Below are 20,249 nucleotides of genomic sequence, written 5' to 3'. Positions count from 1 at the left end.
TGCGTAATAGTTCGAAGCTTGGGGATGCCGCGCAAATGCAATTCCTCGAGTTGGCCAGTCGACTGCGTGGCTAGAATAATAGAGCAGCAGCAGGGCCAAAAAGGCTACAGTGTATATACAGAAGTACCGTGCCGTGTGGCCTGCTGTCATCAACCTCCGCGGCATCAGACACCAGTATGTACAGTGCCGTACAGCCTCCTCGTCAGCCAATGCGGTGAGCAAATCGTCGACGACATGGGCGTGCATAGTAAAATGAGCCGGGATACATGTAATCTCACGTTAACGCTACTGAATGTCGTCACTCTACAGCACTTCCCGTCCTCGACCCTGCAGTGGCTTGCCGTGCTGTATGCCACATCAGAACTTGATTGATCCCTGTTACGAGTGGCTACGTGCAGAAGCGTTCATAATGATCATATGTACATCGCCTCATCATCAGCTGCAAAATCTGGGCAACACCAAGAACACCCAAGAAACCTAATCCAACCCATTGTCCACGCTACTACTCAATTGATCGACGCGCTTCGACCAGAAAGCGAGATCATGGCCGTGTTCATGACGCGACCTTGCGAAATATCATTGTCGCCTTTCAAAGAATGATATACCGCTCTCCCACTTCCATCCAGAGCAAGATCCATTCCGCCTGGACCGAATTGACCGTAGTCGCCATTCTTCAAGAGGACCTGTCTGTTCTCGTACGGTCCGAAGATGCCGTCTGTGCTGGTGGCATAGCTGGTGGTATAGCTGTTATCGTCATAGCAGCCAGTGCTGAAGAAGAGGAAATAAGTGCCATCACTGCCCTTAATGAGCGACGGGGCCTCGGTCTGGTAGCGATCCTCGACACCATTGTTGTTGTAGATTTCTACGGGATCACCAATCTTGGTATAGCCGTCGGATTGCGTTGGCTGGATCATGATGGGAGTACTGGGTGTGTTGGCAGTGCTCGCACAGTATCCTCCATTCGCAGCAGCTGGACCATCGACTTTGTACAGTACATATCTTTTGCCATCATCATCCAGGAACCCTGCGGCGTCGATGGCACCTCCTTGCTCCTGAGGACAAATCCAGGGCTCAGTCGAAGAATCATTGTAAGGTCCAGCAATATTGGCACTCCTCGCAAGACCAATGCAGTGTATTGAACCGTCCGATGACAAAGCCGGAGAGTAGTACATGGCATAACTTCCATCATAGTCGTCCAACTTATTGACATCCGGTGCCCAGATCGTGTTTGGAGCTGCCCAGGAGCTGAATGCAGGAACTCCTTCTGAAGGGAAAGATTCTGAGATGGCAGACCAGCTATGGAAGTCGTCGCTGCTGGTTACCGGAACCTGGTGACCTGCACCATCGACTGTTGCAAAGGCATACGTCTTGCCTGCATCGTCTAACAGCGTTGGATCCGGGAAGTTTGCTCCTCCCAGAACATCAGTGCGAGGTGCTCGTCTCAGCAGCCGATGTGTTGGCGAAGCGTCCACGAGCGAAGAAATGAGAAGCACGAGTTCTATGAGAGGCATTGTTGCAAGATGATAGGCATGCAGGTAAGTAATGAGTGCCGGTGCTGTTGACTCCGTGCAGTATGATACGAATATATCGCAGAACACTCACAACAACAGACACCCACCTCGGGGGATGAAGACAATTTATAGTATTTCATCCTCGGCGGCACTGCGCAATGCACCCTCGTTCAGAGGTTGTCGGGCTGCCTGACCCTCCTGCATGCAGATAAACATTCCTCTGCTCCTCGCTCATTTACTGAGCAACGGGTCTGCAGAGGCCCATTATTGGCTCTGAGTCTGGACGACTACACGACTTCGGTCTTGGTCTTGCTGCGCTGGCAGACGATGTTACTGTGGAGCCGTGGTCACGCTGGTCATGATGTGTTTTCGTCTATGAAGATCTGCGAGGTCTCCAGACGTCCAGCTGGTGCGGAGGTCAAAGACGTCTCGCGACTGGCTCGGGTTGTTTTGGATGGTGTGCAGACGATCCGAGCCATCGCGAGCCGCTATATATGCAGGGTGTAGCTGTGAGGAAGCTTCTAATAAGAAGAGCCTTCGGGGATTTCCCTGTTGTTCTGCGAACGTCATTATTGACTACACTTCATCTTGGCTGATGAATGGAGTATTGAATGCTTAACGTCTGCATCGTGGGCAATTCGGTGTCCCGCTGGAGCCCATCATGGATACATGTATACTTCGTCTTGCATGTCCGTGATTGTTCTTGTGACCCAGGAGAGCTCATCCGAGGACGAACCGACGAACTGGCAGTGACGCCTGTGACTTCGGCTTCGTCTTGGCGAGAAAGCACCTCCAGACTCGCCCGGCAGAAATGTACGTGACTTGTACAGGGTGTCTTGTGCGTATGGAAGCCCCTTTTGAGCCCTTCCTACCCTTTCACTTCATCGAGGCGATTCGTACCTGAATGTTCGAAATCTTGACTGTGTGGCTCCTGGTTATTACCGTGCCAAGGTAAGCGTGCCTACCTAGGGTCTATACGCGTCGTTCGCGAAGCCTACCAATTAGTTAGTAAACCCGAATACCGAGTAGCTGCAATCAATCGTATTATTACTAGCATACTTGTCGTCGCTTTTTTAATAGTATAGCCGTTCTTAGGTGTTGTTAGTCGCCTAGAATAGCGTATATAGCTTAGAAATACGCGCTCTCGTACCGTACGCGTATACCGGAGGATTAGATTACCTTTATTAAAGATCTATAGGCAGAAGGCTATTCTAATCGTAGTATCGCATAGAAGACTCGTATTAGTAGGCGCGCCGTCGATGCCCTAAGGATTAATATTATATTATTTAGCGAGCTATATCTATAATAGGCGAAGAAAGGACCGTCTCGAGCCCTTACTTTAGCGTAGGAGGTACGTATAATCGACTATCTTCGCGATCTACTAACTTCGTACTATTCCGAGACCGTATAGTTTATATTCGACGAGTTTAACGTTATAGTATCTAAGTCTACGGTTAGTAATATTATTAAGAGGTATAACTTCTTAAAGAAGAAGGCGTAGCGTAAGGTACTAGAATAGAGCTACGAGTTACGCGAGAACTAGCGGATACTATAGAAGGGGATACTAATAGATTATATTTATTATATCGACGAGTCTAGTTTAAACGAGCGCACTAGATAGAGGAAATATAGCTATTCTAAGGTTAATATACTATATAAAGATATCGGGGGCTCGAAGAGGTTAAAGAGATAGTCTATACTATCTACTATAACAAGTAAGGGTTATCTAGACGATTACCTAATCTACTAAGGCTCTATTAAAGCCGTAGACTTCGAAGACTAGCTAGAGTTGTTTATACTACCTCGACTAGATAGAGGCATGTTTCTTACTATAAACAATACCTTAATCTACTATAGTCTACGCGTTTAAGACCTATATAATAGGTTTAGCATTTACCTGCGTTACTTGCCGCTATACTTACTAGACTTTAATCCTATTAAGATATCCTTTATAAGAAGGGTTATGTTAGCAGGTAGATAGGGTAGTAGTAAATTAGTGTAGTATTCGATAGAGAACTCGGAGGAGAAGGAGGAAGGCAGGCTAGTTAGCCTACTGCTAAGCGCTAAGCTCTGCCTAAGGCATTAAGACCCTAGCTTTACTCGAGCCCGGTTACATACTAATTACGTGTAACCTCTTTAGTCCTAATATACGCTTCCCTCCCAAAGGCCGCGCCCTCGTAGCCGGTCTTTGTTCTAGTCTCAACCTCTATTGCCGCTAACTTAGCAGGTCTAATAAGCCGCTTAGTCCGCGCTAAATTAAACATACAACTACCGATTATATAACTATATCAAACCTTACCTCTAATATAGCACAATGTCTAACTCTAACTACGCTATCCCTATATATAATAAACTATAAAGTGATATGTATCTGTAGGAATTAAGGGCCTTCGACTAATTATAATACGAGCGCGTCTTCCCTACTATAATAGGTAGACGTACGAGGTATTGCAGCCCTGCCTCCGCTCTAAGTAATGTCGTACCGAGTTCTTTGCGTCTACTCTTAAAAGACCTAGCAATGTCCGCTCCCGAGGGTTTGTCCGCTTCCGAGGGTTATTATTTACTATCGTAGTTTCACTAGCCTAAATTAGTTAGGTTTAGCAGCCTTTAATTGTCAATCTTATCTTATCTTTTCGGAAAAAACACAGCTCGTCTAGTTTCTATAGGTAAAGGCTATTATAAGTGCAGTAGTTAAGGTTCGCCTCGCTTAAAGGGTTAGACAGATCGAGGAGTAACCTATTGTCCGCAAGATCGACCCCGGCTAGCTTAGCTCTATAGTTTTACCCTTAGTTAGTCTATTAGTCGCTTAATCTTTTAGGCGGCTTAAAGTTTTAATTAAAGTTTTAATTAAAGGTGCCTTAGGCTCGTAGTATAGGTAAGGTTGTGCCTATAGGCGCAGTAACAATAGCAAGTAATATTAATAATAGTAGTACTAGCCGTCTTAGCGCTAACTTTATCTTGCTTCTAATTTCCTTCTTTAACCGATAACAACTCGGCAATACCGTTACTAATATAGCGGTGTCCTTCCTTTCTTAAACAGTAATACACCCCGTAATACTATTACTAATATAGCCGCGCCGGCCGCGCCGTTCTTCGCTAGCTCGTAGCGCGACGCTATCGTCTTTATTACTATTATTCGCATATGCGCGCGCGCCCTTATCGATCGCTTAGGCCTTAGGGCCTCGATAGAATAAAAGAGCAAGAGGGGCGCTAAGAGAAGGGTCTTGTAGGGTGCGCTAGAGAAGAGGTAGATTCTATAATAGTATAGTCTTATTGTCCTTTATTACTAACAATTACTTGCCTAAGCTTTTAGCCTTCTTCTTATTCTTTACGCTAGTCTAATACTCGTTTAACAACTTAGCTATATCCTTAAAGGAATCTTTAGCCTCCTACGAGTCCTATTTAGGTAAATAGCCTTGCTATCTTAATAGGTATTCCTTCTTGCTCTGCCTAGTTCGGTACTTTAGGATGCGTTCTATAGACTATAGCTCTTTACCGTCGGCTAGTATTTCTTCGTGTTTAGTAGGGGCTTCTTTATTAGAATCTCCGCGGTAGTAGTATAGCTTAAGGAGGGAGATATAGAAGGTGTTATAGATAGTATAGTATAGTAGGAGCTATAATTAATAGGCCTAGCTATTGCCCTTCGGTTCTCGGATTCGGAATAGGCTAATGTATCTTAGTGCAAGCTTAGGCCTTGTTTTGCTATTAGGTAATAGGTGTTTACGGATACGGAGGTTCTTAGTACTTAGTATAACTATATCGCCTTACTTGAAAGTTATTAGCGTATAGTGTTTGTTATAGTAGGCCTTCTAATATACCTAGGCCTTTGCTAGTTTGTTAGCTAACTTAGCGTAAATCTCTCGCATCTTTTGAACCCTCTTAATAGCCGCTAGCGTCTTAGGTGTTAGTACTTAACGCGCTTCCCTTTCCTTACGCTCGGCCTCGAGCGAGGTAAATAGGTCTTATAGTAAGGCGGCGTTCTAGCCTATTATAGCTATATATAGTAAAACCTTAGTAGATAAGTGTACACTATTGTTATATACGAATTCTGTAGGCTATAGGAGGTTGACCTAGTCGTTAGGGTTCTCGTTAATATAACTGCGTAGGTACTGCTATAGGGTAGCATTCTACCTTTTAGTCTAACTATCTGTTTATAGATAGAATGCTATAGACAGGCGATGCTTAAGTCTTAGCTATAGGCAAATCTTACTCTAATAGTAAGATATAAATGTCGAGCCTCGATCGGAGACTATCCCCTTAGGGGTTCCCTAATAGCTATAGAAGATATTGTTCTATAGCGACTTAGCTAGGTTAATAGCCGTCTAATCCTTTCGGGTAGGAATGTATCGAGCGCCCTTAGTAAACCGGTCTACGATAACTAGGATAGCATTATATACATCCGTGCTGCCCCTACGCTTAGCAGGCGGGAGGCCTGTAATAAAATCCATTATAAGCTTAGCAAACAGCTTCTTTAGAATAGGGAGTAAAGACAACTCGCCAAATAGTAAGTGCTTTAGTGCTTTAACTCGTTAATACATAGTATACGTATTTACGTAGTCCTTTATATCCCGCTTACTATTTAGCTAGTAGTATATACGCGATAGTAACTCGTGCGACCTCTCTATACTATAGTAACCGGCAAGCTTACTATTATAGTATCGCTTAAGAAGCTCTTATCGGATCGAATGCTCGGTAGGGACATAGAGCCTGCCCTTATAGCGCAAATAGCTATTAGCATCAATCGACCAATTCTTGCTAGATCTAGTCTTACGGCTACTTCTAAGCTAATCTATACGAGCCGTAGCAAAGGCGTCCCTCTGCTAAGCACGTAACAGCTTATCTATAAACGCTCGGCTATTACCGTCTACAAGTTCGCTTAATAGTACCCTCGCTGTCTTGCGTAGTACGCACTATATGCATCTAGTAGCACTAGCAGCCGGATTAACTGTATTAGTGCTTTAATCGCTATTACTATATATAACGATATCGACTAGGGAGTTATTATAACTTCTCCTGTCTATATCCTTAGCCCTTGCCTTAATACGCACTATTAATATAGCGAGAGCATTAATATACTTTAAGCCGTCGCGGAGTCCGGTAAGCCGCTTATCCTACGCTTACTTATTAACGATACGGGCTATAGCAATCTTATACTACAGGGTTAGAAACAATAAATTAATAGATTGCTAAGTCCCGCTATCGTAATTAGGTCGTCTCGATAGGCTATTAGCAGGGTTGCTTACGCCTAGCCGATATAATATATTAAAATCAAACCTAGCGAGGTAGACGGCCTATCTAGCCTATCGACCTATAACTCTAGTAACCTTAGTAATGCTACGGAGGTTGTTATAGTCTATATAGACCTATATCGTATATTAGGCCCTATCGAGGTAATGCCTTTAATACTTAAAGGCCTCGACAATAGCTAAGAGCTCTTACTCGTAGGTCTCGTAGCGACGCTTAGCATCGATTATCTTCCTCGAAAAGAAGGCAATCGGGTACTAGTAATAGTCCTTATCTGATTGCTAGGATATAATAGCCGATATAGCGAACTATAAAGCGTTAGTCTCAATTCGGATCTGCTTACTTAGTGCGAAATAGTATAATAAGGGGACTTTAGTAAAGCGCTGCTTTAAACCGTTAAAAGCGGCTTATACTCTATTAGTCTATTTGAACTCTTTAGTCGGGTTAGCCTTAGTTTTAGTAAGCTTAGTTAGTAGCATTATATACCTCGAATAGCCCTTAATAAATCGGCGATAGAAGTTAGTAAAACCGAGGAACGACTATAGCTCCTTAATTAACTTAGGAACAGGCCATTTAGTAATAGTTTTAATCCGATTAGGATTAGCCTTAACACCCTTAGTTAATACGAGGAAGCCGAGGAATAACACCTCTTTAGTAGCAAAGGTACATTTAGAAGGCTTGCAATACAAGCTGTAGGCCCTTAGGCGATCGAGTACCTTACGGACTATAGCCTAGTGTTCCGCAATATTAGGAGAGTATATATAAACTAGGATATTATCTAGGTAAACTATACAGAGGTGATCTAATAGGCCTAATAGGGCCCGATTAATATAGGACTAGAATATAGTAGGGGCATTAGCTAGCCCAAATAGCATAACTAAGTACTTAAAATAGCTATAGCGAGTACGAAAGGCTGTCTTCTATTCATCGCCCTTGCGAATACGGATGCGGTAATAGGCGTCCTTAATATCTAATATAGTATAGTAGTAGGCACTAGAAAGGCGGTCGAGAGTCTTATTAATAAGCGGAAGTAGACAGCGGTCTTTAATAGTAACAGCATTAAGTCCGCGGTAATTAACATATAGGCGTAGGCTACTATCCTTCTTTAGTACGAATAGGATAGGGGCGCTAGTAGGGCTATTGCTATACCGTATCCGGCTATTAGCTAGGTTTTCCTCTAGATACTTACGCAACACAGCAAGCTCCCTTTTACTAAGGTTGTAGAGTAGTCTAAAGGGGACCTCTTTGCCCTCTATAATGTTAATCTTATAATCCGTCTCTTTGAATATAGGCAATATCGATACTAGGTAGTATTTAAACACATTAATATAGGTCTCTCGGATAGGCTCTAGTATACGAGCAAGCTAATTAGGATTATTAGGGGGTACAGGTTTATCGTTATTACTACCGATTAGGTCGGCCGTCGGATTAGCTAGGGTTAGGTTACTAATAAATAGGACCCTAATATTATTAGGGCACTCGCTAACATTAATGTGTTTAATGTCCTCTTTCCTAGCGATCCTAAATCGCTATTGTTAACTGCCTAAGTCTATAACTATAGTATAGTACTTAAGAACAGGGTTGCTAATAACAATATTAGATAGGAGGCTGTCTATGTCTACCGCGTAGGTAGTAAAGTTTAGTAGGCGCTTATTGCCGAGGTCGTCCTTTAGGGCTATATAGATATAGTAGGCCCTATAGGTTAAGTGCCGAGAGTTATTAAACTAAGCAAGGGTTAGCAGGTTAGTCCTAGGCAGTTGTCGAAGGTCTAATTGCTTAGCTAGGCGATAGCTAATAAGGGCACTAACTAAATTCCCTAGATCTAGTATAACCTTAGTCTTATAGTTAGTCCTATACGTATCCGATACGAGACAGGTACGTATAATAGCTAGCACAATGTCGATAGTCTTACGCCGCACAAGGCTAATAGTTAGTACGGCGCTTACTCTTTTTTCGACTAATAAGAAGGTTAGCCTATAGGGGTAGCGTTAGCTACTAAAAGGTGCTTTCGGTGTTCGGCGGTAGCACGGTCGATTCGGGCCTAGTCCTTAGGTTTGTCGCATTAGCCTAGTAGATAGCTAGTACTATTACAGTTAAAGCACTTTAATCCGGTCGGGAGATTGTTGCTGTAGCTATTATTGCTACTATTATTAGTCGAGCGGTTAGTATTGTAGGGATACGAGCCCCTTCTACGGCCCCTATTAGGGCCTCCTCTATATAGCCGTCGGCTACGACCTCTTCCGCGGTCGTTACTATTCCTATTGTTAGTACTATTGTTTTAGTAGGACCCTTAGCTATTGCCTCCGCGGGCACTACGATTGCCGCGGTTAGTACTAGCTAGTCGGATCCTCGATTCTAGTCGCTACTAGAGCTAAATAGCCCGCTCGGCTGTTTCTACTTCGACTATAAATTAAATGCGTATTAGGTTAGCCTGTTTAAACACACGGCGGCGGTCTAGTTTAAGGACTAGTTCCTATCTTAGTTTAGGTCGTATCTCAGATATCTAGATAGAGTCGGTTTTAGGTAGCAAATCGTCCTTAAGGGTCTTTAGATAGGCCTCGAAGGATCGAGAGGTTTAGTCGGCCTTTTGTTTAGTACGTAGGTATTAGTCTTAGGCGTACTACTAGCGCAATATAGGGTTACTAAGGGTATTTAACATAATAGTCTTGTAGTCTTGCTATTAAACAGCGGTCTAATTATTAAGAGAGTTAAAATAGTTATCCTAGGTACGTTTCGGGTCGCTATTAATGTATTGTATAGCGTAGACGACTAATAAATAGTTATCTAGTAGGGCCCTTAGTACATTCCGCTAGTTCAATTTACAATTACGTATATAATTATTGTACTACTTGCGGCTAGAGCTATTAAACACGGTGCAATCCTTGAGTTTAGCATCCTTCTTTTAAATAGCTAGTAAGGAAGGTCCTACTATTAGCTTAGCATTAGTTGCTAAGGCTTCCTATAGGCGATAAATTTCGAGGAGGTTATCCCTTAGCTATTGTTCTTAACGTAAGGCAGTAAGCCTGTTCTAAGTAGCTTCTTGAAGTCTCGTTATCGGCTAGGGCCCGAAGGCTAGTTAGCTATATCGTCGATTAACAATGTTGTTAAGAATGTCGTTAATAGGCAATTCTAGATTATTACCTAGAACTATAGGTTCTTTAGTAGGTCTAGTAGCAGGCTCTTTAGCAAGTACTTTAGTAGGTGCTTTAGTAGGCACTTTAGTAGGCACTATGCTACTAGCGTTGTCGTTGCTAGCGCTGCTAGCGGCAGCACGGTTGTTGTTTCGTAATAAACCGGCTATTGTAAGAGGTAGCACTAATAATGTATTATTAGCCCCTAAGATGCGGATATAGCGGAATTAGTAGGTATCGGTCTAGTATGCTTAACTTAGTGTAATAGGCCGTATAGAAGGCCTTGCTTAATAATTAGTACGGTTGCTTTAGTAGAATAGTACGTATAGGTCCCGTTCTTTAGGCGTAATATAGTTAAATCGATGGTTTTCGTAACTATACCGCTAAAAGCTTAAAATAGGGACTATCTAGCTGCTACCCTTAAAGGGTAGATCGAATACTATATAAGAAGGGTTATATTAGTAGGTAGATAGGGTAGTAGTAAATTAGTGTAGTATTCGATAGAGAACTCGGAGGAGAAGGAGGAAGGCAGGCTAGTTAGCCTACTGCTAAGCGCTAAGCTCTGCCTAAGGCATTAAGACCCTAGCTTTACTCGAGCCCGGTTATATGCCAATTACGTGTAACCTCTTTGGTCTTAACATCCTTTAACTCGCTTAAAGTATAGATTAGACGCAATATAGACCTCGTAAAGGTATACGAGACATTCGGTCTGTTCCTTTAATACGCTATAGAACAGGTTAATATAGCATTACACTTAAAAGCGTAATTTTAGGCCTCTAGGTACCGATACTAATCGGATCTCCGACTAAAATATATCCGGTATTCGTAGGTCTACCTTATATACTCGGCGGTTCGCTAGACAAGTAAACGGTTACTAATTTGTTAGACAAAGTTATGCTAAGACAAATCCTCTATTATCGTATACGGATTTCGACTACTATAGGCGTAGTATTAAGGAGATCTCGTCGTTATTAAGTCGCTCGGCTTCTACTCGGATTCGCTCGGCTTTGCTCGGAGCTAGTAAAGCCGTATATCTCTTATTACTTTTAGCTTCTATATAACTATTAGAATATAATAACAATATATAATACTTATCGTATAATAATCATTTCTCGACAGTATACGTATATAATAAGGCCGTCTCTTTTTTTTAGTGTTTTTCTATAGTGTACTATTATATAGAAACTCTATAAATCTTAAAGCCGTCTATCCTTTATATACCTCCGCCCTGCTTAGCGGAAATACTCCTATTACCCTTCTTTAAAGCCTAGTTTATACTACTTTCCTTTAGTTATTATTAGGACTAAAGAGGTTATACGTAATTAGTATATAACCGGGCTCGAGTAAAGTTAGGGTCTCGATGCCTTAGGTAGGGCTTAGCGCTTAGTAGTAGGCTAACTAGCCTGCCTTCCTCCTTCTCCTCCTAGTTCTCTATCGAATACTACTCGTACCTACTACTACCCTATCTACCTGCTAATATACCCTTTTTATATAGTATTCGATCTACCCTTTAAGGGTAGTAGCTAGATAGTCCTTATTTCAAGCTTTTAGCGGTATAGCTACGAAAACTATCGATTTAACTATATTACGCCCGAAGAACGGGACCTATACGTACTATTCCACTAAACAACCGTACCAATTATCAAGTAAGGCCTTCTATACGGCCTATTATACTAAGTCAATCGTACTAAGCCGATATCTACTAATTCCGCTACATCCGTACTATAGGGGCCTATAATACATTACTAGTGCTACCCCTTATTACAATAGCCGGCTCGTTACGAAGCAACAACAATCGTGCTACCGCTAGCAGCGCTAGCAACGACAACGCTAGTAGCATAGTACCTACTAAAGTGCCTACCGAAGCACCTACTAAAGTGCCTCCTACTAAAGAGCCTACTACTAGACCTACCGAAGAACCTATAGTTCTAGGTAATAATCTAGAATTGCCTATTAACGATATACTTAACAACATTGTTAATCGACAATATAGCTAGCTAGCCTTTAGCCCTTAACTAGTAGGGAGACTTTAGGAAGCTACTTAAAATAGGCTTACTGCCCTACGTTAAGAACAATAGCTAAAGGATAATCTCCTCGAGATTCGCCGCCTATAGGAAGCCCTAATAACTACTGCTAAACCGGAACTAGTAGCAGGGCCTTCCTTACTACCCGTCCCTATCTAAAAGAAGGATGCTAAGCTTAAGGACTGTACTATATTTAACGGCTCTAGTCGTAAGCAATACAATAATTATATACGCGATTGTAAGCTTAACTAGCGAAACGTACTAAGGGCCCTTCTAGACGACTATTCGTTAGTCGTCTATGCTATATAGTATATTAATAGAGACCTAAAGCGTACCTAGGATAACTATTTCGACTCCCTAGATAACTAGACTGCTGTTTAGTAGTAGACCTACAAAACTATTATGCTAGATACCCTTAGGAACCCTATACTAAGGCAACAATATGCTTAAGATTAGTACCTTCGGGCTAAACAAAAGACTAACTAATCGGCTCGCTTATTTGAGGCCTATTTAAAGACCCTTAAGGACGATTTGCTAGCTAAGACCGACTCTATCTAGATTTCTGAAATACGCCCTAAATTGCGATAGGAATTAGTCCTTAAATTAGACCGCCGCCGTGTATTCGAACAGGCTAATCTAACGCGTATTTAATTTATAGTCGAAGTAGAAACAGCCGAACGGGCTATTTAGCTCTAATAGCGACTAGAATCGAGAATCCGACTAGCTAGTACTAACCGCGGCAACCGTAGTAGCCGCGGTAGAAACTAAGGAGGTACTCCCTAAACTAACACTACTAACAATAGAAACAGTAACGACTAACGTAGAAGGGGCAGGGGCCGATACTACGGTAGAAATCCCTAGCGAGGAAGAGGACAAGGAAGGGGCTTATTTCTATATATCCCTAATCGTTTATCTAATTCTAGTACTAATTCGAGCGGACCTAGCGGTACCCTAACTAGATATAAGTGCTTTAATTGTAACAGCACTACTTATTTACTAGGCTAATATAATAGACCTCGAGACTAGGCCCGAGTCGACCGTACTACCGCTAAGCACCGAAAGCACCTCTTAGTAGCTAACGCTACCCCTATAGGCTAACCTTCGAAAAAAGAATAAGCGCCGCACTAACTGTTAGCCTTGTGCGGCGTAAGACTATCGACATTGTACTAGCTATTATACGTACCTATCTTATAGGGGATATATATAGGAACAATTATAAAACTAAGGTTACGCTAGACCTAGAAAATTCAGTTAGTGCCCTTATTAACTATCGCCTAGCTAAGTAATTAGACCTCCGACAATTGCCTAGGACTAACCTACTAACCCTTACTTAGTTTAATAACGCTCGGTACTTAACCTATAGAGCCTACTATGTTTATATAGCCCTAAAGGACGACCTCGGTAATAAGCGCCTACTAAACTTTACTGCCTACGCGGTAGACATTGTTAGGACCAAAGAGGTTATACGTGATTGGCATGTAACCGGGCTCGAGTGAAGCTAGGGTCTTAATGCCTTAGGCAGGGCTTGGCGCTTAGCAGTAGACTAACTTGCCTACCTTCCTCCCTCTCCTTCTAGCTCCTTATCGAATACTACTCGTACCTACTACTACCCTATCTACCTGCTAACATAACCCTTCTTATATAGTATTCGATCTGCCCTTTAAGGGCAGTAGCTAGATAGTCCTTATTTTAAGTTTTTAGCGGTGTAGCTACGAACAAGACTAATCTAACTATATTGCGCTCGAAGAACGGGACCTATACGTACTATTCCACTAAAACAACCGTACTAATCATTAAGCAAGGCCTTCTACACGGCCTATTACACTAAGTCAAGCACATTAGACCGATACCTACTAATTCTACTACATCCGCATCTTAGGGGCTAACAATATATTATTAGTGCTACCCCTTACAATAGCCGGTTTATTACGAAACAACAACCGCGGCGCCGCTAGCAGCGCTAGCAATAACAACGCTAGTAGCACAGTGCCTAAAGTACCTACTAAAGCCCCTGCTAAAGTGCCTCCTACCGAAGAGCCTACTATAGGACCTGCTAAAGAAGAACCTATAATTCTAGGTAATAATCTAGAACTGCCTATTAACGACATTCTCAACAACATTATCAATCGTCGATATAGCTAACTAGCCTTTAGCCCCTAGCCGATAACGAGACTTTAAGAAGCTACTTAGAACAGGCTTACTGCCTTACGTTAAGAACAATAGCTAAGGGATAACCTCCTCGAAATTCATCGCCTATAGGAAGCCTTGGCAACTAATGCTAAGCCAATAGTAGGACCTTCCTTACTAGCTATTTAAAAGAAGGATGCTAAACTTAAGGATTGTACCGTGTTTGATAGCTCTAGCCGCAAGCAGTACAATAATTATATCCGTGATTGTGAATTGAACTAGCGGAATACACTAAGGGCCCTGCTAGATAACTATTCATTGGTCGTCTACGCTATACAATACATTAATAGCGACCCAAAGCGCACCTAGGATAACTATTTCGACTCCCTTACTAATCAGACCGCTGTTCAGTAGCAAGACTACAAGACTATTATACTAGACACCCTTAGAAACCCTATACTAAGGCAACAACACGCTTAGAACCAATACCTTCGGGCTAAACAAAAGACTAATTAATCGGCTCGCTTATTTAAGGCCTATTTAAAGACCCTCGAGGACGATTTGCTAGCTAAGACCGACTCTATCTAGATTTCCGAAATACGCCCTAAATTGCGATAGGAATTAGTCCTTAAATTAGACCGCCGTCGCGTGTTCGAACAGACCAACCTAACACGCATTTAGTTTATAGTCGAAGTGGAAACAGCCGAACGAGCTGTTTAGCTTTAGTAACGGCTAGAATCGAGGATCCGACTAACTAGTACTAACCGTAGCAACCGTAGTAGCCGCGGAGGAAACTAAGGCTCTACCTAAAACAATAATGCTAATAATAGAAACAGTAATAGCGACCGTAGGAGAGGCCGTAGCCGGCGGCTATATAGAGGAGGCCGCGATAGGGGCCGTAGAAGGGGCTCGTATCCCTATAGTACTAATCGCTTAACTAACAATAGTAGCAACAGCGGCTATAGCAACCCCCTAACTAGATTGAAGTGCTTTAATTATAACAGCACTAGCCATCTACTAGGCTAATGCGACAAACCTAAGGATTAGGCCCGAATCGACCGTACTACTACCGAGCACCGTAAGCACCTTTCAGCCGCTAATACTACCCCTATCGGTCCTTCGAAAAAAGAATAAGCGCCGCACTAACTGTTAGCCTTGTGCGGCGTAAGACTATCGACATTGTGCTAGCTATTACGCGTACCGGTCTCGTATCGGATACGCATAGGACTAACTATAAGACTAAGGTTATACTAGATCTAGGAAATTTAGTTAGTGCCCTTATCAGCTATCGCCTAGCCAAGCAATTAGACCTTCGACAACTGCCTAGGACTGACCTACCAACCCTTACTTAGTTTAATAACGCTCGGCACTTAACCTACGGAGCCTACTATGTCTATATAGCCCTAAGAGACGACCTCGGCAATAAGCGCCTACTAAACTTTACTGCCTACGTAGTAGACATAGACAGCCTCCTATCTGAGATTGTTATTAGCAACCCTATTCTTAAGTACTATACTATAGTTATAGACTTAGGCAGTTAATAGTAGCGATTTAGGATCGCTAGGAAAGAGGACATTGAATATATCGATGTTAGCGAGTACCCTAATAATATTAGGGTCCTATTTATTAGCAACCTAATCCTAGCTAATCCGACGGCCGACCTGCTTAGTAATAATAATAAGCCTATGCCCCCTAATAGCATAGATCCTAATTAGCTTGCTCGCATACTAGAGCCTATCCGAGAGACCTATATTAATGTGTTTAAACATTACCTAGCATCGACATTGCCTATATTCAAAGAGACGGATTATAAGATTGATATTATAGAGGGCAAGGAGGTTCCTTTTAGACTACTCTATAACCTTAGTAAGCGCGAGCTTGCTATGTTACGTAAGTATCTAGAGGAAAACCTAGCTAATAGGCGTATTCGGTATAGTAACAGCCCTACCGGTGTACCTATCCTATTCGTACTAAAGAAGGATAGTAGCCTACGCCTATATGTCGACTATTATAAGCTTAACGCTGTTACTATTAAAGACCGCTGTCTACTTCCGCTTATTAATAAGACCCTCGATCGCCTTTCTAGCGCTTACTACTGCACTATATTAGATATTAAGGATGCATACTATCGCATCCGCATCCGTAAGGGTAATAAATAGAAGACAGCCTTTCGTACTCGCTATAGCTATTTTAAGTACTTAGTTATGCTATTCGGGCTAGCTAATGCCCCTACTACATTCTAGTCCTATATTAATCGGGCCCTATTAGGCCTATTAGATCACCTCTGTATAGTTTACCTAGATAACATCCTAGTTTATATATACTCTCCTAACATTGCGGAACACTAGGCTATAGTGCGTAAGGTCCTCGACCGCTTGCGAGCCTATAGCTTGTATTGCAAGCCTTCTAAATACACCTTTGCTGCTAAGGAGGTATCATTCCTCGGCTTCCTCGTATTAACTAAGGGTATTAAGGCTAATCCTAATCGGATTAAAACTATTACTAAATAGCCTGTTCCTACGTCAATTAAGGAGCTATAGTCGTTCCTCGGTTTTGCTAACTTCTATCGCCGATTTATTAAGGGCTATTCGAGGCATATAATGCTACTAACTAAGCTTACTAAAACTAAGGCCAACCTAACTAGAGAGTTTAAATGGACTAACAGAGCATAAGCCGCTTTTAACGGTTTAAAGAAGCGCTTCACTAAAGTCCCCTTGTTACACCATTTTGTACTAAGCAAGCAGATCCGCATTAAGACTAACGCTTTACAGTTTGCTATATTAGCTATTATGTTACAATAGGCTAATAACAATTACTAGTACCCGATTGCCTTCTTCTCGAGGAAGATAATTAATGCTAAGCGTCGCTACAAGACCTACGAGTAAGAGCTCCTAGCTATTGTCGAGGCCTTTAAGCACTAGAGGCACTACCTCGATAGGGCTTAATATATAATACAGGTCTATATAGACTATAACAACCTCCGTAGAATTACGAAGGTTACTAGGGTTATAGGTCGATAGGCTAGATAGGCCGTCTACCTCGCTAGGTTTGATTTTAATGTATTATATCGGCTAGGCGTAAGTAACCCTGCTAATAGCCTATCGAGGCGACCTAATTACGACAGCGGGACTTAGCAATCTATTAATTTATTGTTTCCAACCCTATAGCATAAGATTGCTATAGCCCGTATTGTTAATAAGTACGCGTAGGATAAGCGGCTTACCGGACTCCGCGACGGCTTAAAGTATATTAATGCTCTTGCTATATTAACAGTGCGTGTTAAGGCAAGAGCTAAGGACACAGATAGGAGAAGTTATAATAACTCCCTAGTCGATATCGCTATATATAGTAATAGCGATTAGAGCACTAATATAGTTAATCCGGCTACTAGTGCTATTAGATGCATATAATGCGTACCTCGTTTAATAGCGAGGGTGCTATTAAATAACCTTACAAATAGGGATAGTTAATCGTTTATAGATGAGCTATTACGGGCTTAGTAGAGGGACGCCTTTGCTACTAAACGTATAGACAAGCTTGTAAGTAGGCGAAAGACTCGATCTAGTAAGAGTAATTAGTCGATCGACGACAAAGGTTACTTAAGGTTCAAGGGTAGATACTATGTCCCCGCTAAACAATCGATCAGACAAGAACTTCTTAAGCGACACTATAATAGTGAGCTTGCCGGTTACTATAGTATAGAGAGGTCGCACGAGTTGCTATCGCGCACATACTACTAGCTGAATAGTAAGCGGGATATAAAGGACTACGTAAACACGTGTACCGTATATTAACGAGTTAAAGCACTAAAGCACTTACTATTTAGCGAGTTGTCTTCACTCCCTATTCTAAAAAAGCCTTTTGCAGAGCTTATAATAGACTTTATTATAGGTCTTCCCCCTACTAAGCGAAGAGGAGGCAAGGACGTCTTTAACGCTATATTAGTCGTTATAGACCGATTCACTAAGGGTGCTCGTTACATTCCTGCCCGAAAGGACTAGACGGCTATTAACCTAGCTAAGTCGCTATAGAACAACATCTTCTATAGCTATTAGGGGACCCCTAAGGGGATAGTCTCCGATCGAGGCCCGACATTCATATCTTACTATTAGAGTAAGATTTGCCTATAGCTAAGACTTAAGCATCGCCTATCTATAGCATTCCATCTACAAACAGATAGTCAGACTAAAAGGCAGAATGCTACCCTATAGCAGTACCTGCGTAGTTACATTAACGAGAACCCTAACGACTAGGTCAACCTCCTACAGCCTATAGAATTCGTGTATAACAATAGTGTCCACTCATCAACTAAGGTGTTACTATATATAGCTATAATAGGCTAGAACGCTGCTATACTATAAGACCTATCGCTCGAGGCCGAGCGTAAGGAAAGGGAAGCGGGTTAACCTAAGACACTAGCGGCTATTAGGAGGGTTCAAAAGATGCGAGAGATTTACGCTAAGATAGCTAACAAACTAGCGAAGGCTTAGGCATATTAGAAGGCCTACTATAACAAATACTATACGCTAATAACTTTCAAGCAAGGCGATATAGTTATGCTAAGCACTAAGAACCTCCGTATCCGCAAACACCTATTACCTAACGGCAAAACAAGGCCCAAGCTCGCACTAAGATACATTAGGCTATTCCGTATCCGAGAACCGAAGGGCAATAGCTAGGCCTACTAGTTATAGCTTCTACCTCATTATACTATCTATAATACCTTCTATATCTCCCTCCTTAAACCGTACTACTAACACGAAGGCGACAAAGCGCCTGCTAAGTTGGAAGAAGTCTTAGCTAATAGCGAAGAACTATAGTCTATAGAACGTATCCTAAACTATCGGACTAGGCAAGGCAAGAAGGAGTACCTATTAAGATAGTAAGGCTATTCACTAGAATAGGACTTATAGGAAGCTAAAGACTCCTTTAAGGACATAACCGAGTTGTTAGATAAGTATTAGACTAGCGTAAAGAACAAGAAGAAGGCCAAAAGCTCATAATGTTACTATTAAGGCCTAGGATCAATGCTACCTCCGGGGTGCTATTAGCTAACTAATTAGAAGCAAGCAATTGTTAGCAACAAAGGACAATAAGACTATATTACTATAGTAAACGCGCACCGAGTAGCAACAAGCGCGCTACGACGCGTTAACTAATTGCCTGCTCTTTTAAGGGCTCTACCTCTTTACTAACGCGCCCTATAGGTCCCCCTCTTGTTCCCTTATTCTATCGAGGCCTCGAGGCCTAGGTAATCGGCGAAGACGGCGCGGCCGGCGCGGCTATATTAGTAACAGTATTATAGGGTGTGTTACTGTTTAAGAAAGGAAGGACACCGCTATGTTAGTAACGGTATTGCCGAGTTGTTATTAGTTAAAGGAGGAAACTAGAAGCAAGGTAAAGTTAGCGCTAAGACGGCTAGCACCGCTATTGTTAACATTACTTGCTATTATTACTGCACTTGCGAAGGCAACCTTACCTATACTACGAGCCTAAGGCACCTTTAGTTAAAGGTTTAATTAAAACTTTAAGGCTAAGTTAAAACTTTAAGCCGCCTAAAAAGATTAAGCGACTAATAGACTAACTAAGGGCAAAACTATAGAGCTAAGCTAGCCGGGGTCGATCTTGCGGACAATAGGTTACTCCTCGATCTATCTAACCCTTCAAGCGAGGCGAACCTCTACTACTACACTTATAATAGCCTTTACCTATAGAAACTAGACGAGCTGTGTTTTTTAAAAAGATAAGATAAGATTAACACTTAAAGGCTACCAAACCTAGCTAATTAGGGCTAGCGAAACTACGAACAATAAGAACAACCCTCGGAACGGACAAACCCTCGGAGCGGACATTTCTAGGTCTTTTAGAGTAGACGTAGAGAACTCGGTACGACATTACTTAGAGCGGAGGTAGGGCTGCAATACCTCGTACGTCTACCTATTATAGTAGGGAAGACGCGCTCGTATTATAATTGGTCGAAGGCCCTCTATTCTCGTAGATATATATTACTTTATTGTATATAAGAATAGCGCAGTTAGAGTTATACGTTGTATTAGGTTGGAAGTAAGGTTTAATATAGTTATATAATCGGTAGTTGTACGTTTAATTTAGCGCGGACTAAGCGACTTATTAGGCCTGCTAAGTTAGTAGCAGTAGGGGTTAGAACTAGAACAAAGACCGGCTACGAGGGCGCGGCCTTTAAAAGGGAAGCG

At 42.1% G+C, this 20,249-nt stretch overlaps 1 protein-coding gene across 1 annotated transcript; it reads right to left on the bottom strand.

The window, feature by feature from the left end:
* Positions 1–467: 467 nt before the first annotated feature.
* MYCFIDRAFT_216883 (glycoside hydrolase family 43 protein) lies at positions 468–1,511 on the bottom strand (the record flags this gene model as incomplete). Its single annotated transcript, XM_007933379.1, has 1 exon — positions 468–1,511. One exon carries the CDS (start codon positions 1,509–1,511, stop codon positions 507–509), a length of 1,005 nt encoding a protein of 334 aa, XP_007931570.1. The 3' UTR covers positions 468–506.
* Between the last annotated feature and the right edge of the window lie 18,738 nt (positions 1,512–20,249).

Source organism: Pseudocercospora fijiensis, assembly GCF_000340215.1.
Source record: "Pseudocercospora fijiensis CIRAD86 unplaced genomic scaffold MYCFIscaffold_10, whole genome shotgun sequence".
Lineage (NCBI taxonomy): Eukaryota > Fungi > Ascomycota > Dothideomycetes > Mycosphaerellales > Mycosphaerellaceae > Pseudocercospora > Pseudocercospora fijiensis.
This window is presented reverse-complemented; position numbering and strand designations above follow the sequence as displayed.